This window comes from Festucalex cinctus, chromosome 13 (genome assembly GCF_051991245.1).
Source record: "Festucalex cinctus isolate MCC-2025b chromosome 13, RoL_Fcin_1.0, whole genome shotgun sequence".
Lineage (NCBI taxonomy): Eukaryota > Metazoa > Chordata > Actinopteri > Syngnathiformes > Syngnathidae > Festucalex > Festucalex cinctus.
Window position 1 is genome coordinate 19,692,388 of NC_135423.1, and position 18,924 is coordinate 19,711,311.

General features: G+C 40.3%; 1 protein-coding gene across 8 annotated transcripts in view; it reads right to left on the reverse strand.

The window, feature by feature from the left end:
• Window positions 1-18,924, reverse strand: part of mecom (MDS1 and EVI1 complex locus) — a 219,551-nt gene that overhangs the window by 69,494 nt on the left and 131,133 nt on the right. For 7 of the 8 annotated variants that reach the window (XM_077541328.1, XM_077541327.1, XM_077541324.1 and 4 more), the window contains exon 3: window positions 1,242-1,376. In XM_077541328.1, coding sequence (XP_077397454.1) covers window positions 1,242-1,376 — 135 coding nt within the window. Of the gene's footprint in view, window positions 1-1,241; window positions 1,377-2,332; window positions 2,768-18,924 lie in introns of those variants that run through there. The other variant, XM_077541330.1, reaches the window with a different exon arrangement.

The following is an 18,924-nucleotide window of genomic DNA, read 5'->3' on the forward strand; positions in this document are numbered from 1 at the left end:
TTCGATTTGGGAGCGCAGAGTGCTACTAGTGAGCTAAAATTCCAGGCCGCCGACACAGCTCCACACCTCATTTGAACGCTCACAAATGAGGTACATAAAACTGACTTCCTTTTTTCTTTAAAAAAAGAACTATAATTCATTTTATATATGACCATAATAACATGCATACACACAAAACCGAACTTTGCTTTTCCCTACACCCCTCACGAGTCACGACCGACGTGGGAGAAGACCACGGTCTATGACAACACGGGTGAAGTCGGTGTCCCATTTGTCGCTTAAAATGTCAGCAAAATTCAACACATGCTAATTGGCCAAAACAACTAAAACCGGACATTTTCATGAACCCCCCCAAGACACCTGCAGAGGATGTACAAAAGTGGAAAGGTCAGGGCAAAAGAGAAAGTTTGGTCACCATTTATAAATAAGTAGTATCTAATAATTATTACACCTTAGGCCCATACTCTACACAGTTTTGAACAAACTGATTCTGCATCAATCCTGCTTGATGCATACTATTATTTACTGTTTTAGCATGTCTAAACAGTGCTGTGAAAAGAAGCAACTTACTGTTCATCTTTTCCTCTCAAAGAACATTTTTTTCAGTGTTTAGTGACTCCTCACTGAGAGGTAATGACAAGCATGGCGCTTAAATGCCTTTTCTTTTCACACAGGTCATGCCATGGAATGCTCTACACGTGTGTCAGGTAAAGTTTAGTCTCTTGTCCACCAGCCTTTATGAAGGAATGGCTGAGTGGGATTAGTGAGGTGAACAGACCCCCATGTGGGCAAGCACGCACCTCTGGCCACCGCCAGGTGAGCAGCAAAAGACATTCCTGACATATCTAAGAGTTTATATCTCCAGCGTGACAGGGAAGTGTGGGGAAATATCATCTCCACGGGCCGCCTCTGATCCTGCCCTGTGGTCCTCGCACGGCAGAAGTCAGCATACAATTACAGAATGAAAACACACACTGATAACGTAGAGTGTCTGCAGTGTGCTGCATTGTGTGTGTGCGTGTGTGAGAGAAGTGAGAGCAGGGTGGGCCAGCCGCACATGCGTGGGACTATCTGATGGGAATCACAATAACACTTTCCAAGACAACAACAGAAAGCAGGACAGTTAAAAATACAGACTTTCTTTTACAATCATCTTTTGGGAATTCAAAATATTTTCTTTCTTTTGTTTTTTTAATCTATTGTATTTATCTCCTGGACATGCTGCAAGTGTCTCCACATACCTGATCATCTATCTGGCAGGCTGTCAGGTTATGCTGCTTGGCAGTGGGGGCAAACTGGATGTACTTCAGCCAGCTCCCGATATCTGGCTTACTGGCATCCACACAATATTTCACATGGCCTGAGCCATCCAAGATCTATGGAGACACAGACAAGTAGAGATCAATATCAGTCCAGGTTAGTGGTGTACCAACCATACCTCCCACTGAGAAATAAGCCTCGGATGTTGAGAGTCACTCTGGAAATTGACATTTGCAATAAAGGAAGATTTTAAATATTTTTTTAACATCCAAACTGGGAAATAAGGGGGGCAACAATGAAATAAAATGTGTTTTGTTGGCATATTTTTTTTTTGTTCAACCAACCCTACCAATAATACATACAACATGATGGACATATGCTTGTAATAATAATAATAATAATAATAATAATAATAATAATAATAATAATAATAATAATAATAATAATGTGAGCTGGGAGAAATAAAAGCCAATTACAGTTATGATATATATACACAACTTATTTATTTTTTGAGACACAAACAAGACATTTTTTTAAACCACTTTTTTCCACATACACAACGTTTTTAATAACGACAGATTAATAAATGTAACAATTTTAAACTGACGCACAACAGTTATAGAACATGGCCTGCGCTTTGCTCATAAATTTCTTGACACGAAAAGGAAATGCATTTAAACATTAATCGTGAAAAACATTACAGAACATAAAACAATCTAAAAATAAATAAATATTGTGGACACTGTTAACGACTTGCATAAAGTGAAGTCGTTTTTAAAATACAACAATTTTTCGTTTGTCGCTTTCTTTCAACATAATTTAAAATAATTCACAAGTGGTTGGGTCTAACAGGATGCTTAAAAAAACACATACCCAAGGCTCAAATAACTTCTTAACATAAAACAAGAATATATTATCAAGGTTGACTGAATCCTTTTGTTTGGCTCTCATTGTTTTCCCGTCTTGAACGAATTTAAAAGTCAGACAGAATCTGCCCCGACAGCGATGACCGACTCTAATAAATAACTATAAAATAGACGTTTTAATTTCACAAAGTTGTTTTTTTTCTTACCGTTGAACGTGGTTTGCGTGGTTCAAGCCACTGGGGATAAGAAGTGCGCGTGTGAGTAAAAGTGATGGAAGTCCGCTTCAAATGATCGCTCGGGATTTTTTTTTTATTAACTCAATCTCGTCAGTAACAATGGGACGTCCATTTTAATTGTAATAAAATAAATACATTAAAAAAAAAAGTTTTATCAGGGTGTCCAAGCAAGACTCGATCCTCTCCGGTGCGCGCACTTCACTGTCCGCCACACACCGCGAGCTTTCTCAACTCCAGTCCTCCCATCAAGCGCGTCGCCTTCGCGGATCAGTCTGACTGGTACATCTCGATTCTGTTCGCAGTGTCCCGGAGCAGACGTCTCGGCTGCAATTCCCTCCGGTGCATCAGCTCGCTTCCAACTTTTCACTGTGCGCGACTCGTCCGCTCCTCTCTTGTCACCCCTCCTGTCCCGATGCGTCCAGGTGTCCCCCCCGGCAGGCAAACAGCCACCACCCACCTCCTCCTCTTATTGTGATGCTCGGGATGTATCAATTATATGATAAAGGCGGCGTTTTAAGAGTTCTTCTCTTGCTGTGTGCGTCTCTTTCTTTTTCTTTTCTTTTTTTTTTAATGCACGATCCCGTAAAGCGACATCCATCCTCACGGCCCCATTCTGGGCGACTGTCCCCCCGGCGGAAGCGACTCCTCTCCGCAGTAAATTGTAAAATGACGGGGGCCCTGGGTCGGAGAGGTTGAGCGGGGTCAGAGAGAGGTCGAGATGGGGCTTCTAAAGGGATGAACTGGCCTGGCACACTTTAATGAACCAACAGAAGCTTCAAAGGGAGCCATTGTTCACATCTTCTCCAAACTTGTTCACGACACTCGGTGTCGGTTCATGAGACGTTATATGACAATGGTGACCGAATTCGATTAGTTTGTTTTCCAATTAGCTTTATTTTAGGGTTATATAGTGTGCAAGAAGCTGATTTAAGAATCAGTGTGATTTGTAACAAAAGACACATGCGCAAAAATAAAGAGAGTCGACTTTATTAGAGGCAGCTCATAAAGCTGATCAAGGGCTGCGGCGCGAGCAGATGATGATGGATAACGCCTCAACTCTGTGACATTGACCTTCCATCCCAGATAATAGCCATTGTTTTGGCAAATCGCGGAGCAAATGTGCAGGAAGGACAGGAAAAATCATGTGTAAATAAGGCAGCACCCCGCCACCGATTCCCATCGTTTTGTGCTCCCTGAGAACCGAGCAGAGACCCCGGTCCGCCCGCTCATTGATTTCCTGCCTCTCCTCGACTTGTCCATTGTTGGAAGCCTTTTTAATTTAGCCATAAATTGGGAAAGCTCAAGCCGAATGAGCTGTTCTATTTTCTTCCTGTCAGGATGAGGGATTTGTTTTATGATGCATTGTTTATTAAATACAAGTAATCTGAGAAGGCTTCATGGCCTTTTCGCGTCTGATCTAGCATTCTGACTCTGCATGGAAAAGACGCACGCTTCAGGTTTGTGGGTGTAAAAGTTGAAAAAAAAAGAGTAACAGTGTAGCAGGACCCCTAATCCTGCTACACCGGTACGCAGTGCATTTCCCGTCCCCACCAGCAGATGGCATGCTCCACTGATGTCAACTTCCATTGCTCAGAATGGAAAGTCGGACGGCATAGGTATTTAAACAAAATTAAAGGAGTGAAATAATTGCAAAACTCAACATTTCTCATTAAATTACTGCATGATTTTTTTTAGAATTCGTTTCCTGTTTCAATGTAATTTGCTCTCACCTGAACGTGATGGGTGACAGTTTGTTTAAACAGCCTGAACAAACGATGCATAGCCCTAATTTGCATTTATTAGAGCCATAAAAACTCTGAGATGAAATAGATGTGCTTTATCTGAATCACTGGACGCCTTTGCTGTAAAGATTGTGCCCTTGTGGAAAGCTGTTTATCAACACTTTACAAACTCAACACATGCAAGCTTCAGGCTATATTCCTTCCAACTACACAACACAATATTTTCATACCTATTTGGATCTTAAGTGTTCAAATCATGTTTAGTGCTGAGGCTTTCAAGCCCTGTGAATTTTCCTTGCGGCTTTCTTGTTTGTTTTAGGAGCTCAGTCATGGAAAAAAAAATATTCATACATGACTGCAGACAAGCTTTATGGTGAAATTTCTTCTTTTTAATTGAGCTGAGGAGGTGCAGCTTCACGGATCATATGTTTTTTTTTTGTTGTTTTTTTTTTATGTTTTTGACAGCGGATTTTGACTTTGCTGCTGGGCTCAGGCTCCTTGTAAGTCATAATGGGACTGAAGAAGGGGGATTCCCGTGTGGGTTGCAAACCGACTCCAGCCATGCAGACAGCTCCACGTGGAGACACTGTGCATTCCTGCATAGGAGGGCACCGTGAGGAAAAGGGGAGAAAGTCGGCATTGCAGCCAAATCCACATTAACTGGTCCTCCATTCATTGGGAAGACCTCCCAGAGATGGGATGAAAAGCTGCAGATAGACAAATCTTAAAACAGACACATCCACTTTACCTCAAAACCTAAAAAATCCTTGACCCCAGATTAGTGTACAGTGGTATAATCCTGCTGCTTTAAATCGACCGAATGTCCATACGGTCCATACCAATTACTATTAAGTCAGAGTGGAGGAAATGAAAGGAGAAAATGTAAATAGAAAAAAAATTGCTGGGCCTGGAAGTAGGCCTGTCGTGAGCAGTGTGTTAATCTCCACCTCAATAATTTGGTTCTGCAGGAGAAGACAGAAGCCCTGCTGCTGTGCCCTGCACTTCATAAATCACTGCTTTATGTGGACAAGGTCAGCTCACCCCCTTCCCCTTCCACTGGCCCCTCCGCCATGTTTACCCGGCCTCCCGGGGGCTCTCAGGACCAGACCAGCCCACTTCTAATTACTGTGGATTATTTTCATTTGCCGGGGGTCAGTCAGGCATTCCGGCAGAAAGAGCGAGTAGGGATGATTTTCTGACAAATTCTGTGGCCTGCGAGAAACAGGACTGACATGTTTGCTGAATTAGCACCTGGATATTTTGTGTTCACACTGTTTGTTTTGCTTTTGACAGCTCTGTGTGAGAGTCTATAGGCCAACGTGTCAATTTCCTTATCATTATATTTAAGCATCAGTTTAGTACAAGGGCAAGGGGTCAGACTTATTTGATTTTGTCAATTAAATAAAAACAACATTCACATTCAATTGAGCCATTACACAACGCAAAGCATATGGCTCTCTTTTTTTTTTTATAGACATACAAGACAGATTAAAAGACAGATACATAGACAGGGAGTGAGTATAAAAATAATGACTGACAGGAGGCCTAGAAAAAGATTAACATTTAAAATATGCAGCACTGACATGGAGGGACTAAAAATTTTGTGGGCCTGAATCCCTGGCCTTATAGATAGCTAGCTAAACAGCTAGCTTGCTATCTTTTTCACATGGGCCCGAATCAGATAGATAGTTAGATAGATAGATAGATAGATAGATAGATAGTTAGATAGATAGATAGATAGATAGATAGATAGATAGATAGATAGATAGATAGATAGATAGATAGATAGATAGATAGATAGATAGATAGATAGATAGATAGATAGATAGATAGATATGCTGCATTCAAGTATGGTGGGAAGTCGGATATTATATCTAAGTTGGTTTTTCACAGTTCCGACCTGAGAGCGTTCGAGGCGAACATAAACAAGCAAAATGGCGGATAGTGATAAATTGTTTTTTATTTTGGTCCTCAAAACTCATTTTGACCTCTATAAAACTTACCTTTTTGCAATTTTGCTTCATTGATTGTTTTAATCTTATTTCATAAGCATTCCATACAGCTAAGTAGTTGACCGTATAATTTAATGTAGGGATATAGAGGCAATACTGACATGTATGTTGCAGTTAGGTCGAATAATTCTGAATGAAGAAAGCTAGTTTTATACTCGAGTAAATCGTGTTTTGCATTCAGAGTGACATCACATTGTAGTATGCCGGTGAAGTCGGGGTCCTTTTTTTCTTCCGACTTCGCAAGTGGAATTTCCGAGTTCAAGTGAGCGTTCCCTTACACACTTCCTGGTTTGAACTTGGAAACGTCTGACTTCCGACCATCCTCGAATGCAGCAATAGATAGATAGATAGATAGATAGATAGATAGATAGATAGATAGATAGATAGATAGATAGATAGATAGATAGATAGATAGATAGATAATTTCCCTTTTCGCTCTACATGGAATGCCAACTCCACCAGAATAGGTCACACCTGCTTGTGATTGGTCAGTGGCAGCCGTCAGACATAATTGGTTTAGTGTGATTTTGATCCAAGTCGAACATGATAACATTATAGATAGTTGTGTTGATAGATATAGCCAGTCCCAAACTTAGTTTCAAAGCAGATTATGTTCGATAAGATACAGTGTGATTCAACGTATGCAAACGTTGCACTGAAGAACTGTCAAGAAGGAGATATTTTTACAATATGGTTATTTGCTCAAGTTGGAAAAATTCTGTAAAACAGCCCATTTTTGAAAATTAATATGGGTGGCACATGACAATGATGGGATGCCAGGGATGTACTCAAAGTACTTCAAGCTCTCGTAATCACTGATACTTCCTCTATGGAGCCTCAGCATACAGGGCCACACTGGATGTAGGCTATATTGTATGATAAAGTTACAAAAAGGGCATAGGACAGCTTTTTCAAACAAAAATTCAACGGGTGTACAGCTCCGACATGTACAAAATGGACTGGAAACTTAAACAGCCCCACTCAGCCCTGTTGAGACCGGAGGGGGCGAGGTAATTAGAGCATGTTGCCGTTCGCTGCAGGGTGAACAAATTGGCTCTAAAACGCTCATAGATATCATCTTTAAAAGAGCTTTTTTATGCTGCGGAGGAAAAGCGTGATGGAATTGAACACGGCACTTCAGATCAAGTGAGCGCAAGTGTCACACATTCATTACGTTTATCTCCAGTCTAACGTTTAAAGTCCTGCTGCAGATGGAAAACTGAGACAATTTGCTTTTCCTGTGGCGTGTCCAATTGGAAGGCTAATATTTAATGTTGGCGGGTGTCAGGTTGAGATGTTGGGCTTGCTCACTGTGACGGAAGAACACTTCCTTGTTAGTTAAGTACAGCAAATGTAATAGAATCTGAAGAAGATCAATTTTTGAATGAGTAAGGGCAGCCATTCGGTTTGAAATAATTGTGTTTTTATTCTAAAAAATGTTCTGTGATATTTATTTGCATTTCTTACAGCTGAAACAAAGGTATTGTTATTATTATTATTATTATTTTTAGCAGAAGCAAGTGGTGGCCTGGCTGGTCACAAGTGTATACTCAAGAAAAAAAACAACATAATCCAACAAAAGGGTTTTTTTTCATTCAAAATGTTTAAGTGGTCAAAGCTGTAACCTGAGAAAGTGTTAAAGAATGTACTGTAAGTAGAAAAAAAAATGAGAGAATGTGAGACCACAGTGCATTCAATCTGCTCAGGTCAGTAGCCGGTTGTGTAAGTGCGATGATTAAAGTCAGAATTACCTGCAAAAACAACAAATCAGCAACAGTAACGTAGTGACACGGAGTGACTCCCATTAAAGGCTTCACTGGTTTTCAGTAGCATCAAAGCAGCGCTGAGTTAGGCTGGAATTATATTTAACCTGAAGCACTGCTGTGCGCCGTGAACATGTGACTAACAGTCGAACACTGAGAACAACACTCTTTTAAATCTTTCCTACGAGAACCCGTAACAAAAACACCACAGTGATTTGACAGGCTTATTCTCTTATTCTATAACAATAATATGAAATAAATAAATAAATAAATAAATAAATAAATAAATAAATGTCAACTATTTTTATACCACAAGTAAGGGTGTCAAAATTATAATAATTATATTATATATAATTAATTTTGAGTTAAAGTTCCTTTAATGCCACAATTTTTTCTTAACGCGCGACTAATAACCACCCCTTACTTGGAAAGTCTGTACTGGGGGAATTCCAGTCGCAACGCAGCAGACACGTCCGCGTCAAAATTTTGCATAATCCATTTAATAATAATGCATGTATTTGTGGAGACTGGGGTCAAGTTGTATTTTACACAAAATATGCAGCATTTACTTCATGTTAAAGATTAAATAGCTCTTAATATGAAAAGAAAAATGCACCAAGCTGTCTTACAAATGCAATTATGCCATCTAATGGCAGAAAAATGACCAATACAAATCAATAACATACTTGTTTTTTTTTTGTTTTTTACAGTATAGTACATCTTTTTAATTGTAACTAATTTTTATGAATTGTTATGAAATTACTGTATCATTGACTAAACGATGCAACCATATTTCTATTAGTTGAACATTTTTTAGTATGACAACTTAGGGAAAAATATGGTACATTTTATTGTACATTTAGAACAGATATAAAATTTGCGATTAATCGTGACTTAACTATTGAAGTCAAGCGATTAATAACAATTAAAAAATTTAATCTCCTGCACCCCCAATTTAAAGTAATCCATAAATCAGTACATTGGCACGCATGCTTAATTGATTAAAAATCATTAAAAAAATCAAATTGAGGTAATCATTCCCTGTTATAATCATAAAATCTCACTTTTCCTTTGCCATGTATCGGTTGAAAATGTATGTTGTTGATTTCCCCAACTTGCCCCAATCTCATTTAAGGATGAAAATTTCCTTAGTATTTGATGCTTTTCAAATTTAGTTTTCTCATTTAAAAGTAAAAATATTGCATTTTGAGGTGAAATGGGACAACTGCTGAAGTGTGGAACTACCAGTGTGCAGTAAACGTTTGACTGGGAAATATAATTTATTTATTTATTTATGTTGACGAATACGTTCAAATGTAAACTATTTCTCTATTTTACTTGCAGGTCACTGTTCTTTTCATGCCAAAATGCAAATCTTCTGAAAATCTGCATTACTGATGACATAATTTATGATACTGTACTGAATATGATGACATGTAAATGCACACAAGCAAATTCAGTGATGTTATTATTTGCGACAGGCTTTGTTCTAACATAATGGAATCACACGTGACACATTTCAGGAATAGACCCATCAGATACGAGCATCAGTGCTTTGTCGGGTTTATTCAATTCCAGACCAATCATTCAGGTGTTATACACTTTTGGGTTAATATTCTAACCGTGTGGCTGAGGCCCTGTTGGAGATAAATCAGCTTTTATGATGGGCTGTTATGGTTTTTACTGCTCTGGCATTGTGTGAGACTGATTTGGGGATCAATCACCTGCAGGTGTCTGCTGTGGGCCCGGTGAGCCGAGAGGATCGATGGAGGATCTGGAACCGTGGTGATAGAATGGAGCTGTGCGCGAGTGTGTGTGGACAGTATGATGAGTTGGTGCCATTGCATGTGTGTGTGAAGACAAAAATGATGAAGGAGTGTGTGTGAGTTCTTTGGAACCAGAGAGCAGATATATCTAGAGCTGAGGCACAGATGAACAACCAACCGCTGGACTATGACCAGACCATCTCAGATCTTATCCGAATTCCACTCCCTCCCATTCTTCTTCTTTCTCTCTTTGCACTTTGTTATCTAGATGGCACTTTGGAAAATCTCAATGTCACACAACATTTAACAAAGACAAAAGTCTCAGGCATGCAGCTGGAGATGACAGAGCAGCAACTACCGAGTATCCCACACGCAACTCTTCACGAAGGAGTGTTTCGCCAGAGATGTGGGTGCACAGCTAGCACGAGCACACGTCAACACACAGACACATTAGTCAGATCCAAGTTTGCTAAACTTCGTTTTCTCCCTGCCTGGATATGGTGTTTATCCATGTTCATCATCTCTGACCATCAGATGCCTGCTTCCTCCCTGCTGTCAACGCTGCTGGGTTGAAACAAAAGAGGCGGAGAGCGAAGCTTATGGTTTCTGAATCGGAGGAAGTTGGCGCTGATTACGCTGCCCCTGAAGAAGCATTCCGATCCTGTTAACTCGCGTTCATGCTGCAAATGCCAAACGCAGCAACAAAAAACTGCGAGAGTGGTCCTCACTTGCTGACCCATCCTGAGCATCGAAACTCAGGAGTTATCATTGGTACATGACATAAAAGTCTTGACAGGAATGTTTCACATACAATTCAATGAACTGTGGTTGGACTCGTAGTTCCAATCTTGACAAAATTAACATTTTCTACTCCTCAGTCCACCTAGTACAGGATCATAGGGGCATAGCACATGAGGTACAGTACACTAAGTCCTTCCGCCGGTCTTTGGTGCGTCCGGAAGTTGGTAGAATGGCATTTTTGTCCATTTCTTGATCTAATTCATTCTGGGGTAACCTCATCTTCACTTTCCTTCCACGGATCTTTGAAGGATGGCTTGTGCAAGGCTTTGGTGCTCATCTTATAATATGAGCAAACCTGAAGGTCTGCACTCCTTCACAATTTGAAGAAGGTGTTTGTGAATTCCATTGGCTGGAGTTATCTCAGGTTTGATGGATTTGTTGGATCTATGTGTTGTATAGTGGACCCTCAAAAACAATGCTAGCATTTAATCTCAAAAGCCTCAATTTCTACGTCTGAGATTGCAGAGAATGTCCAGCTTTCACATCTACAGAGGAAAGTGAAGGAGGTGGACTTTTGTGCTTGTTGTGACCTCTGCCCCAAAACATATTCTTAAAACACACTGAAGTCTTGTAGAAAGTTTGTAGAGTTCCATCTATCTCTCAAAGGTTAGCCAACGGTTCCATTTGGAGTCCAGAATTTAGCGATTTGGATTACTTTAATGTAGATTTGACCACATAAGACTCCTTCTGAAGTTTTTTTTTGCCAAACAATCTAGCGTAGACAACTCATTCTCCAGCACATTAGGGAAAAATAAAATCACAGCACACTATAAAACGATTGAATTGAACACAAAGCTCTATAAACTCTGACTTATTCTGCATGATTGGTAACAGGTGGATGCACATTTATTGTGCCTTCTACTAATTTGTTATGTTTGTCACTATACTAGATTGGCACCCTATTGGGTAATCAGCAGCCTTTCTCTTTTTGGATGCTCCAATTCTTATTACATATTTTTCTAATACAATGACTTGACATCAGGGTCTCGTTGGACGACAGAACACTCCACTTTCTTCACACCCTTAACTCTCTAGCCCTGATAAATGCCTTTGTTGCACTTGTTTATACGACAGAGGGGTTGTTCATAACCAAGCTCGAGAGCATATGTACACAAAGTGGACATCCTGATAGAAGGGAGTGTCTTAAATTTCTGTTTGTTTGACAGAAGCCCTGTCTCTCTCCTCCTCCTTGACGGGAAGACCCCCCCATCTGTCCAAGCGGGGCCACGACCCTGGCAGCACTCCCCTCCATTCTCACTCCAATGTGATGGTGCATGTGAAGTAAATGAAGAGTCCTTCCTGGCATGCTCGAGACAAACGAGCTTCTTAAACATCGGCGGAGAGACGGTTTGATGTGGCGTTGGGACATGTTTATTGCGTAATTGCAGCTGAGTCGTGACTGAGATGTTACTCGCGGAAGTGTGTTTATAAAAGTGTCGATGGTCTGCATCTCTTTGCACCATTGCTAAGGCATTTCATCTTCACTTTGAGAGGAAGATTTTCGTAAGTGTTAATTCCTCTTGGACGTGTGTCAGAAGCTCGATGGCAAGTGTACAGGCAAGCGGACTGGGAGGGTGTCCACATCCCAAACAAGATCAGGTTCAGGTTAAACTGTCTGCTTTCATTCCTCTCCAGGCTCCTTGCCCTGTCTTTCGCTCTCATGCTCTCTGTAGGTCTTTCTCATTACGGCTGTAGAAAAACAACACAATGACTGCTGTTAAAACAAACAAAAAAAAAGTAGTATGGGGGTGAGTTCCTATGGCCCCAAGGCTAGGTATAGGGTTTGGCAAAGGCTTGGGGGTTGCTAGCGAGATGTGTCCTAAGAGAGGGCCCCGGTGTAATCTCAGTGCTGAATAGACGAAGCTCTTAATAGAATCCCGCCGTCCGGCTGCCACTGAGAGAAACAAGAGCTGTAATGGATGGGTTCGGCGCTGGCTCCCACTTTCCCCCCGTGACCTCTGCGTTGGTCAGAAGTAAGAGCTAAAGAAGCATTGTAGCCCCAGGCCTGATTGAATGGGGAGGGAGGGAGGCGGCTGAGGTGGTGGTGGCGGTTTTGGGGAGTGGGGGGGGAGGCAGCCACGCTGATAGACCAATTTCCCACTACTGCGTGCAGCAGGGCTTGATTGATGAGGGCTGGTGCTGCTGAGAGGAGCCCCATCACATGCGATCACATAAATACTTATTCAGCTCGAATTGGGCTTGACAAGCCTTACGACAGCTTTGTGCTGTCACAGATATCATTGCAAGGAAAACGCTCCATTAATCATGCGTAATTAACTTTTCCAAGGGAGGTACTGTGTGGGACCACTAGTCAACTGCTCACTACCTAAAAAAAAACAAAAAACAAAAATCCAGCGTATTAGTAGGGATTGGAGGAGGTCTTATTAAAATCTAGACCGAGTTTCCCTTGAGCCATTCAGTTTGTAAAGGAAACAGCTTCATTAGGATTGCTTTAGGGCTCTAATGGGCTTGATACAAAGCCTCCTCTCTGTAATGCAGCCCCGTCCAGTGGCCTTACAGTGCAATATCCTGTGAGCGTGCACAGCCATAATGTTGTCTGTTTGAAGTTGCAGCACAACCCATCTGAACGCCTGCCGCTAGTTAACTACATTGACCCTCCTATAAAGTACTCTGGAGGAGTGATGGTAAGAGAGCCCAACATGCTGCCTTGTTTCTCCTTCTCCCCTCTGTGAAAGGTAGCCTGCCATGGGAGTGAGGTCTTTTTGTTCTTATGCAGCAGACCAAATGATGCGACCACCATTAGGGATAAAACACACGTATACAAAGAATTGGAAACACAGTTGCACAAGAGGAATATAATACCAATTATATCATATATTAAATTTATTATATAATACCAATCTAAAAACTGGAAAAATAAATATTAAACAATATTTTCAGAGAAAGTCCTATTAAACAAGAAATACATTGCAATGAAACACCGCCATGTATCTCATAAGTCATCAATCACTTGTTTTTTATACTTATTCTGCCCTTGTTACATTCTTGCAAGAGCTAGACAGGTAACACCTGTTGATGTTTCTGGCACTTTTATTCACCATAGAGAAAGGGTGACCAGATGTCCCGATTTGGCCAAGACAGTCCTGTTTTTTAGCCTTGGGTCCTGTGTGCCGGCGGATGTCGCCTCATTGTTTTGTCTCGTTTTTTGCCATGTCTACGTCAATCACACAGTTGTCATAGCGATTCATATGATAAGCCCATTAAAAGGAAATCAATACCTTCCTATTTACATCCAAATTCACATTTGTGTTGCATCCACATCTAATCTGTAGCAGGATGGGCGTAGCAGGCTGTAACCGGAACTAGAACTACTTCCAGCTTCTGCATCTAAGAACCATGGGAAATGTAGTCCTACTGTCTACTAGGGCTGCACGATAATGAAAAACATGCGATATGCGATATGGGTGTTGATTATCGCGATATCGATATTATTGCGATATTTAACACATCTCTAAAATTACATTTTCTTTATCTAGTATTGAAAATAAACTTGATGATCTAATCTACACAGTTGTAATTGATACTAAATTTACGAGGTTGCAAACATTTAACTTTTTAAACAATTGTGACCATAAAATTGTGAGGAAAAAAAACCACACAAAAATATATATATTACTCCTAATCAGTTATTTTATTCAAGCATAGCCATGGGTGACAACTATGCAGAGCTTTAACATGTAACAGGTATTCTGTGAATTCAAAATATAAATTCACAGTCACACATTGCTGAAACTGAACTCAGTTTTACATATTTTCAATGTTTGTTCAAAAATTGTAAACAACATCTCAAAACAAGAGCTTAAACATTTATGGTTTACTGTATTATTTAAAATAAAATATTAGAAAATAAAAGTCCTGCGATTGGTTGGCAACCAGTCCAGGGTGTCCCCCGCCTACTGCCCAGAGCCAGCTGAGATAGGCGCCAGCAGCCCCCGCGACCCTTGTGAGGAATAAGCGGTCAAGAAAATGGATGGATGGAAAATAAAGTGCCCAAGCATGAGTGGTGTTCTCTATAGTTAAATTAAATAAAAATAAAATCCTGTGTTTAAATGAAATGATGTATAAAAAATATACATGTATAATAATTCTTGAAAACAAAGTGGTCATAAATGGTTCCGTTGTGCGACTGGACCATAGGTCCGTGGTGGGAGCGAAAAATTCCATTTGATGCAGCTGAGCCTTGACAGTTGCTACACATGCGTCGTACATCTGTGGAATGGCCACTTGTGAGAAGTAGGTTCGCGATGGCACCACATATCTCAAGTCTACTTCCTTCATTAGATAAAAAAAAAAAAAAGCTTCTTTATCCACAGTGCTAATCGGTATCATGCATTTGGCCACAAAACGTGTAATAGCTGCGGTAATGGCTTTGTAGCGCTTGGAGGTTTTCTCGTAAGGTGTGACGCTCGCAAAACGGTCATTAATGGTTGTCTGTGGGTTTGCTATTTTACAACTTGCCTTCGCGTCAGTAGTTTTGGGGGTCTTCGATTTGAATGACTCGTATAGCTTCTTGTGGTTGTACAGCATGTGGCTGTGTAGATTGGTTGTGTTTCCTCTTGACGTAGCCACTATTCTTCGACATGACTTGCACAGTACTTGTGTCTCTGACAAGTCATCTCTTCTGAAGCCGAAGTAGTCCCATATCGTAGACGTGATATTTTTTTTAGGCAGTACTTCGTTGTTGTCGTTCTCGTTCATTTCTCCCTCTCCCGCATCAGCCATTGCAACTTCCTCTATCCACGGCTGCGGAGTTGCTCTCTGTGGGCCGCTCTAGCCAATAGGAGAGAAGTATCTAGGGAGGTGAATGACGCTCCGTATTTAAGGTCGCATCTGATTGGGTTAACTCAGATAGACGCTAACATGTGAAACCAAGCAAAAAGAATACACTACCAATAACAAAGTATTAATTTATTAACTTATCGCACGTCTTTGCGATGGGCCTATCGCGTGTGCCATCATCGCGATGGCGATATATTTCCGATATATCGTGCAGCCCTCCTGTCTACTGCGGTCGCCGGTCACTGGTCAGACAATTCAAACTGAGCTTGCTAGCAGTATATTTCCGAAGTTACAGTGCTTGCCCGACGCAAGCAATAGCTGTCGGGACCAAGCAAAAAAGGTTGGATAATAGTGGAGTGCATTGACCTGTTTAGTATTGTTGAACAGTCATCCAAAATAGATGTCGGACATCCCCCGCAGCACCCACTGATGAATATTGACTACCAGTATATGAAAATTGGTGAGATTTATTGCACTGCATATTATATAATGCCCTTGTTTTTAATTTTGAAAATCTGGTCACCCTAAAGTGTAAAACTGAAAAACAAAAAAAAAAAAAACATGCTGTTGTAAAATAAAATACAACAAAACACTCTCCCCCACTTTTCTGTTATAAGCCAACTAGGCTGAGCTAGCATGCTAGCATTTGCGAGCTAACATGCTAATTGGTAGTTTATATGCTAATCTCTAGCTCAGTGCTAACTGCTAGTCATCTTAAATGATAAGTAATTGTCTTTATAGAATCTCCCTGTTACATATTTATAATTAACAGCATTTCACAATCGAACGTAACTTTACTCTTACAAAATGAAGCGGCTCTGTAACTATAGAAAACCGAATAAGCAATAGCTACCTGGCTTTCAGGAACCAGAACAACATTCAAGTTGTTCAATACAAAAATCAGGTTCCAAAAATTAGCTTGGCGAACATCTAAAATATACTATTAAGTCAAATATCGTCAATATAAAGTTGTGTGCACAAAACATCACTGCAACAGGCTACATGCATATTGATTCACTCGGGTCCCTTGGTGGGATGCAATTAATAAGAGCTTCCTATGCAAAACATGCAGCCACAAATATACTCCCTGCAAACAAAATGTAGTCTGTGAATTCTGGCTAAATAAGACAATTGCTCTATCCATACCTGTTGGGTCTTGCAGGAAAAATAAATTCTGTCTACCTTCAGACCTAAACTGAGTCAGTCTCATAAAATGCTCCATTATTCGCGATTAAATGAACCTATATCACATTACAAAGGAGAATAGATCATACTGGGAAATAATCATGTATGTATGCATGCACACACTCCCAGATCAGTCATTCGCCTTTCTCAGTTGGTCATTCGTGGTCATTTCCTCTAGACATCAACCTCACTTGCAGCGGGGACCTGAGTCATTTCCTGCCTATTAATTGGCTCTGTCTGGACTTCAGAGGAAAATGACTTGACAGTAAAACGTAAACGCCACATAGACTACACGGGAAGACATCTGTACAAAGCAGATTCCAGCGACCCCCCACGGCAGTGGGAGAAGGTTGTTTCATTCCTGTTTCCAATCATGACTTTTCCCATTTACAACATTACATCTCTCAATCATACTCTCTGAGTATCTCATATTGTCGTCAAAGTTTATACTGAAATCCCTCAGTGTCTCTTAAAGATGCAAGACAGAAGACAGATTAGCCACAACAGAGCATCCTTATTTGACAACCTGGGAGGGAAGCGGTCTCTGGATACAATATGAGTGGTTACTGGCAAGAGCACAGCTGATTGAAATCCTTGCAGTGAAAACATGGTGAGTAAAGCAGCTGTCTTTATTGGCCACCCTGGTCAACCCTCGAGAGAACAATTAAAACGCAAGTCACTGAAGTAGGACATAAAGACAGTAAAATATTTATTTAAGTTTATGTACATAACAACGATGGATCATTTTATATTTATTGATATTTCTTGCCTTTTCCATCAATACTTTAGTGTACTGTGAATGCTAGGCTTGTCACTAAACCCCGCTGGTTGAAAATATTTACTTTTGAATGGAAACAGGGTTCTAGATATTGATGGATTAATGGCTGTATGGTAAAGGAAACCCACACAATCTATGTGGTTCAACAAAGACATACTCTTTATTTACTGGTGGCAAAACCAGGTATTACAAGGCACGTCCATCACCACAGGTAGGCCATAGGGGGCTATGCCCACCCACCAAGATGCTTTTGCCCCCTCACTTGAGACAAAGACCTTTAAAAATAGATGGCAGATTCTTAAATGAAGATTCAGAAGGTACTAGGTTGGAATTTCATTTTAGGAAAAAGAAGAGTAACCAATAAACTAGGGGTGTCAAAATTAGTGCTTTAATTTTGAGTTAATTCAAAGTGCCTTTAATGCCACAATTTTTTTTTAACGCACAATTAATGACCGCGGCTTTTACATGGAAAGCCTGTACTGGGGGAATTCCAGTTCCAACGCAGCAGACAAGTCCACATCAAAATTTTGCTGTAATAAATTTAAGAATAATGCATATATTTGTGGAGACTGGGGTCAAATTCCATTTTACAATTTTAAAAATTTGCGGAATTTCAGACTTCATGTTAAAGTTGAGATAGCTCGTAATGTGACAAAAAGTGCACTGAGCTGTCACCGTCTTACAAATGCAATAATGCCATCTGGTGGCAGAAAATGACCAAAACAAATCAATATCACGCTCGTTTTTTTAACGTACGGTACAGCTTTTTAATTTTAACTTAATTTAATGAATTATTATGAAATTGACACCCGTAAAATAAACAAAATAAAACAATTCCTAAGTAGATTCTATGGATTTCCCCTTTCCAGGAATGCCTTGTTATGTTTTTTTTTTTTTTTTTTTAATTGAACCAGTGGTTGCTAAGATAGTCCATTTGAATTTGGCGGCCACTGCCATTTTCACCAAAAAGTGAAAAAAAAAAAAATGCAACTGCAGTATCTCAGTAACCGTTGATCCGATCAAGCTGAATGAATTTTTTGCTTTCCATGCTATACACCAAATTTCACTACAATTGGAAAAGCCAGTTTAAAAATATCATTTTTCGTGTGTGTGATCTCGAATATAGTCTACATTTATTAAACTACTAATGCTTGTAACGCATACTTGAGTTGTTTTTAGCAATTAAAACCATGTTCTACACATTTTCCAAACAAATTCTCAAATGCTAGATTACTCAAGATCTTGCCTTTATATTTGTTTGCGGTAGCATACTGTAAACGGCAAGTTTCCATTTCCCATCTGTCCTGAATGCAGCAGGATTATGAAACAGGAGGCTCACCTTGTTGCAGGTGAGGGGAGAGCAGGAAAACAAAAGTGATTGTCTTGTAAGTTGTTAAACAAAAGGCCACTGTGGTTTTGAGATGAATTAAGACATTGCCTTAGGAGGGAGAGAGGGAGAGCCTGAGAGAAAGATCAGGGAGAGAAGACCTGAATGGAAGATAGCCTGAGAGATGGTGACGAGTGGAAAGAGGCTGGTCTGAATTCCTGTGGCCACAGCTGCGCGAGCTGCAATCACGAAAATGTAGTGCTGTCTGCCTGTCTCAATGCAGGCAATTCTTGGACACGTTGCAGACAAAATAAAACAGCAAGACATGTCTGCTTCTCAAATCAAAGAGACAAGCAATCAACAACCTGACGGTTGTTCTACATCCCTT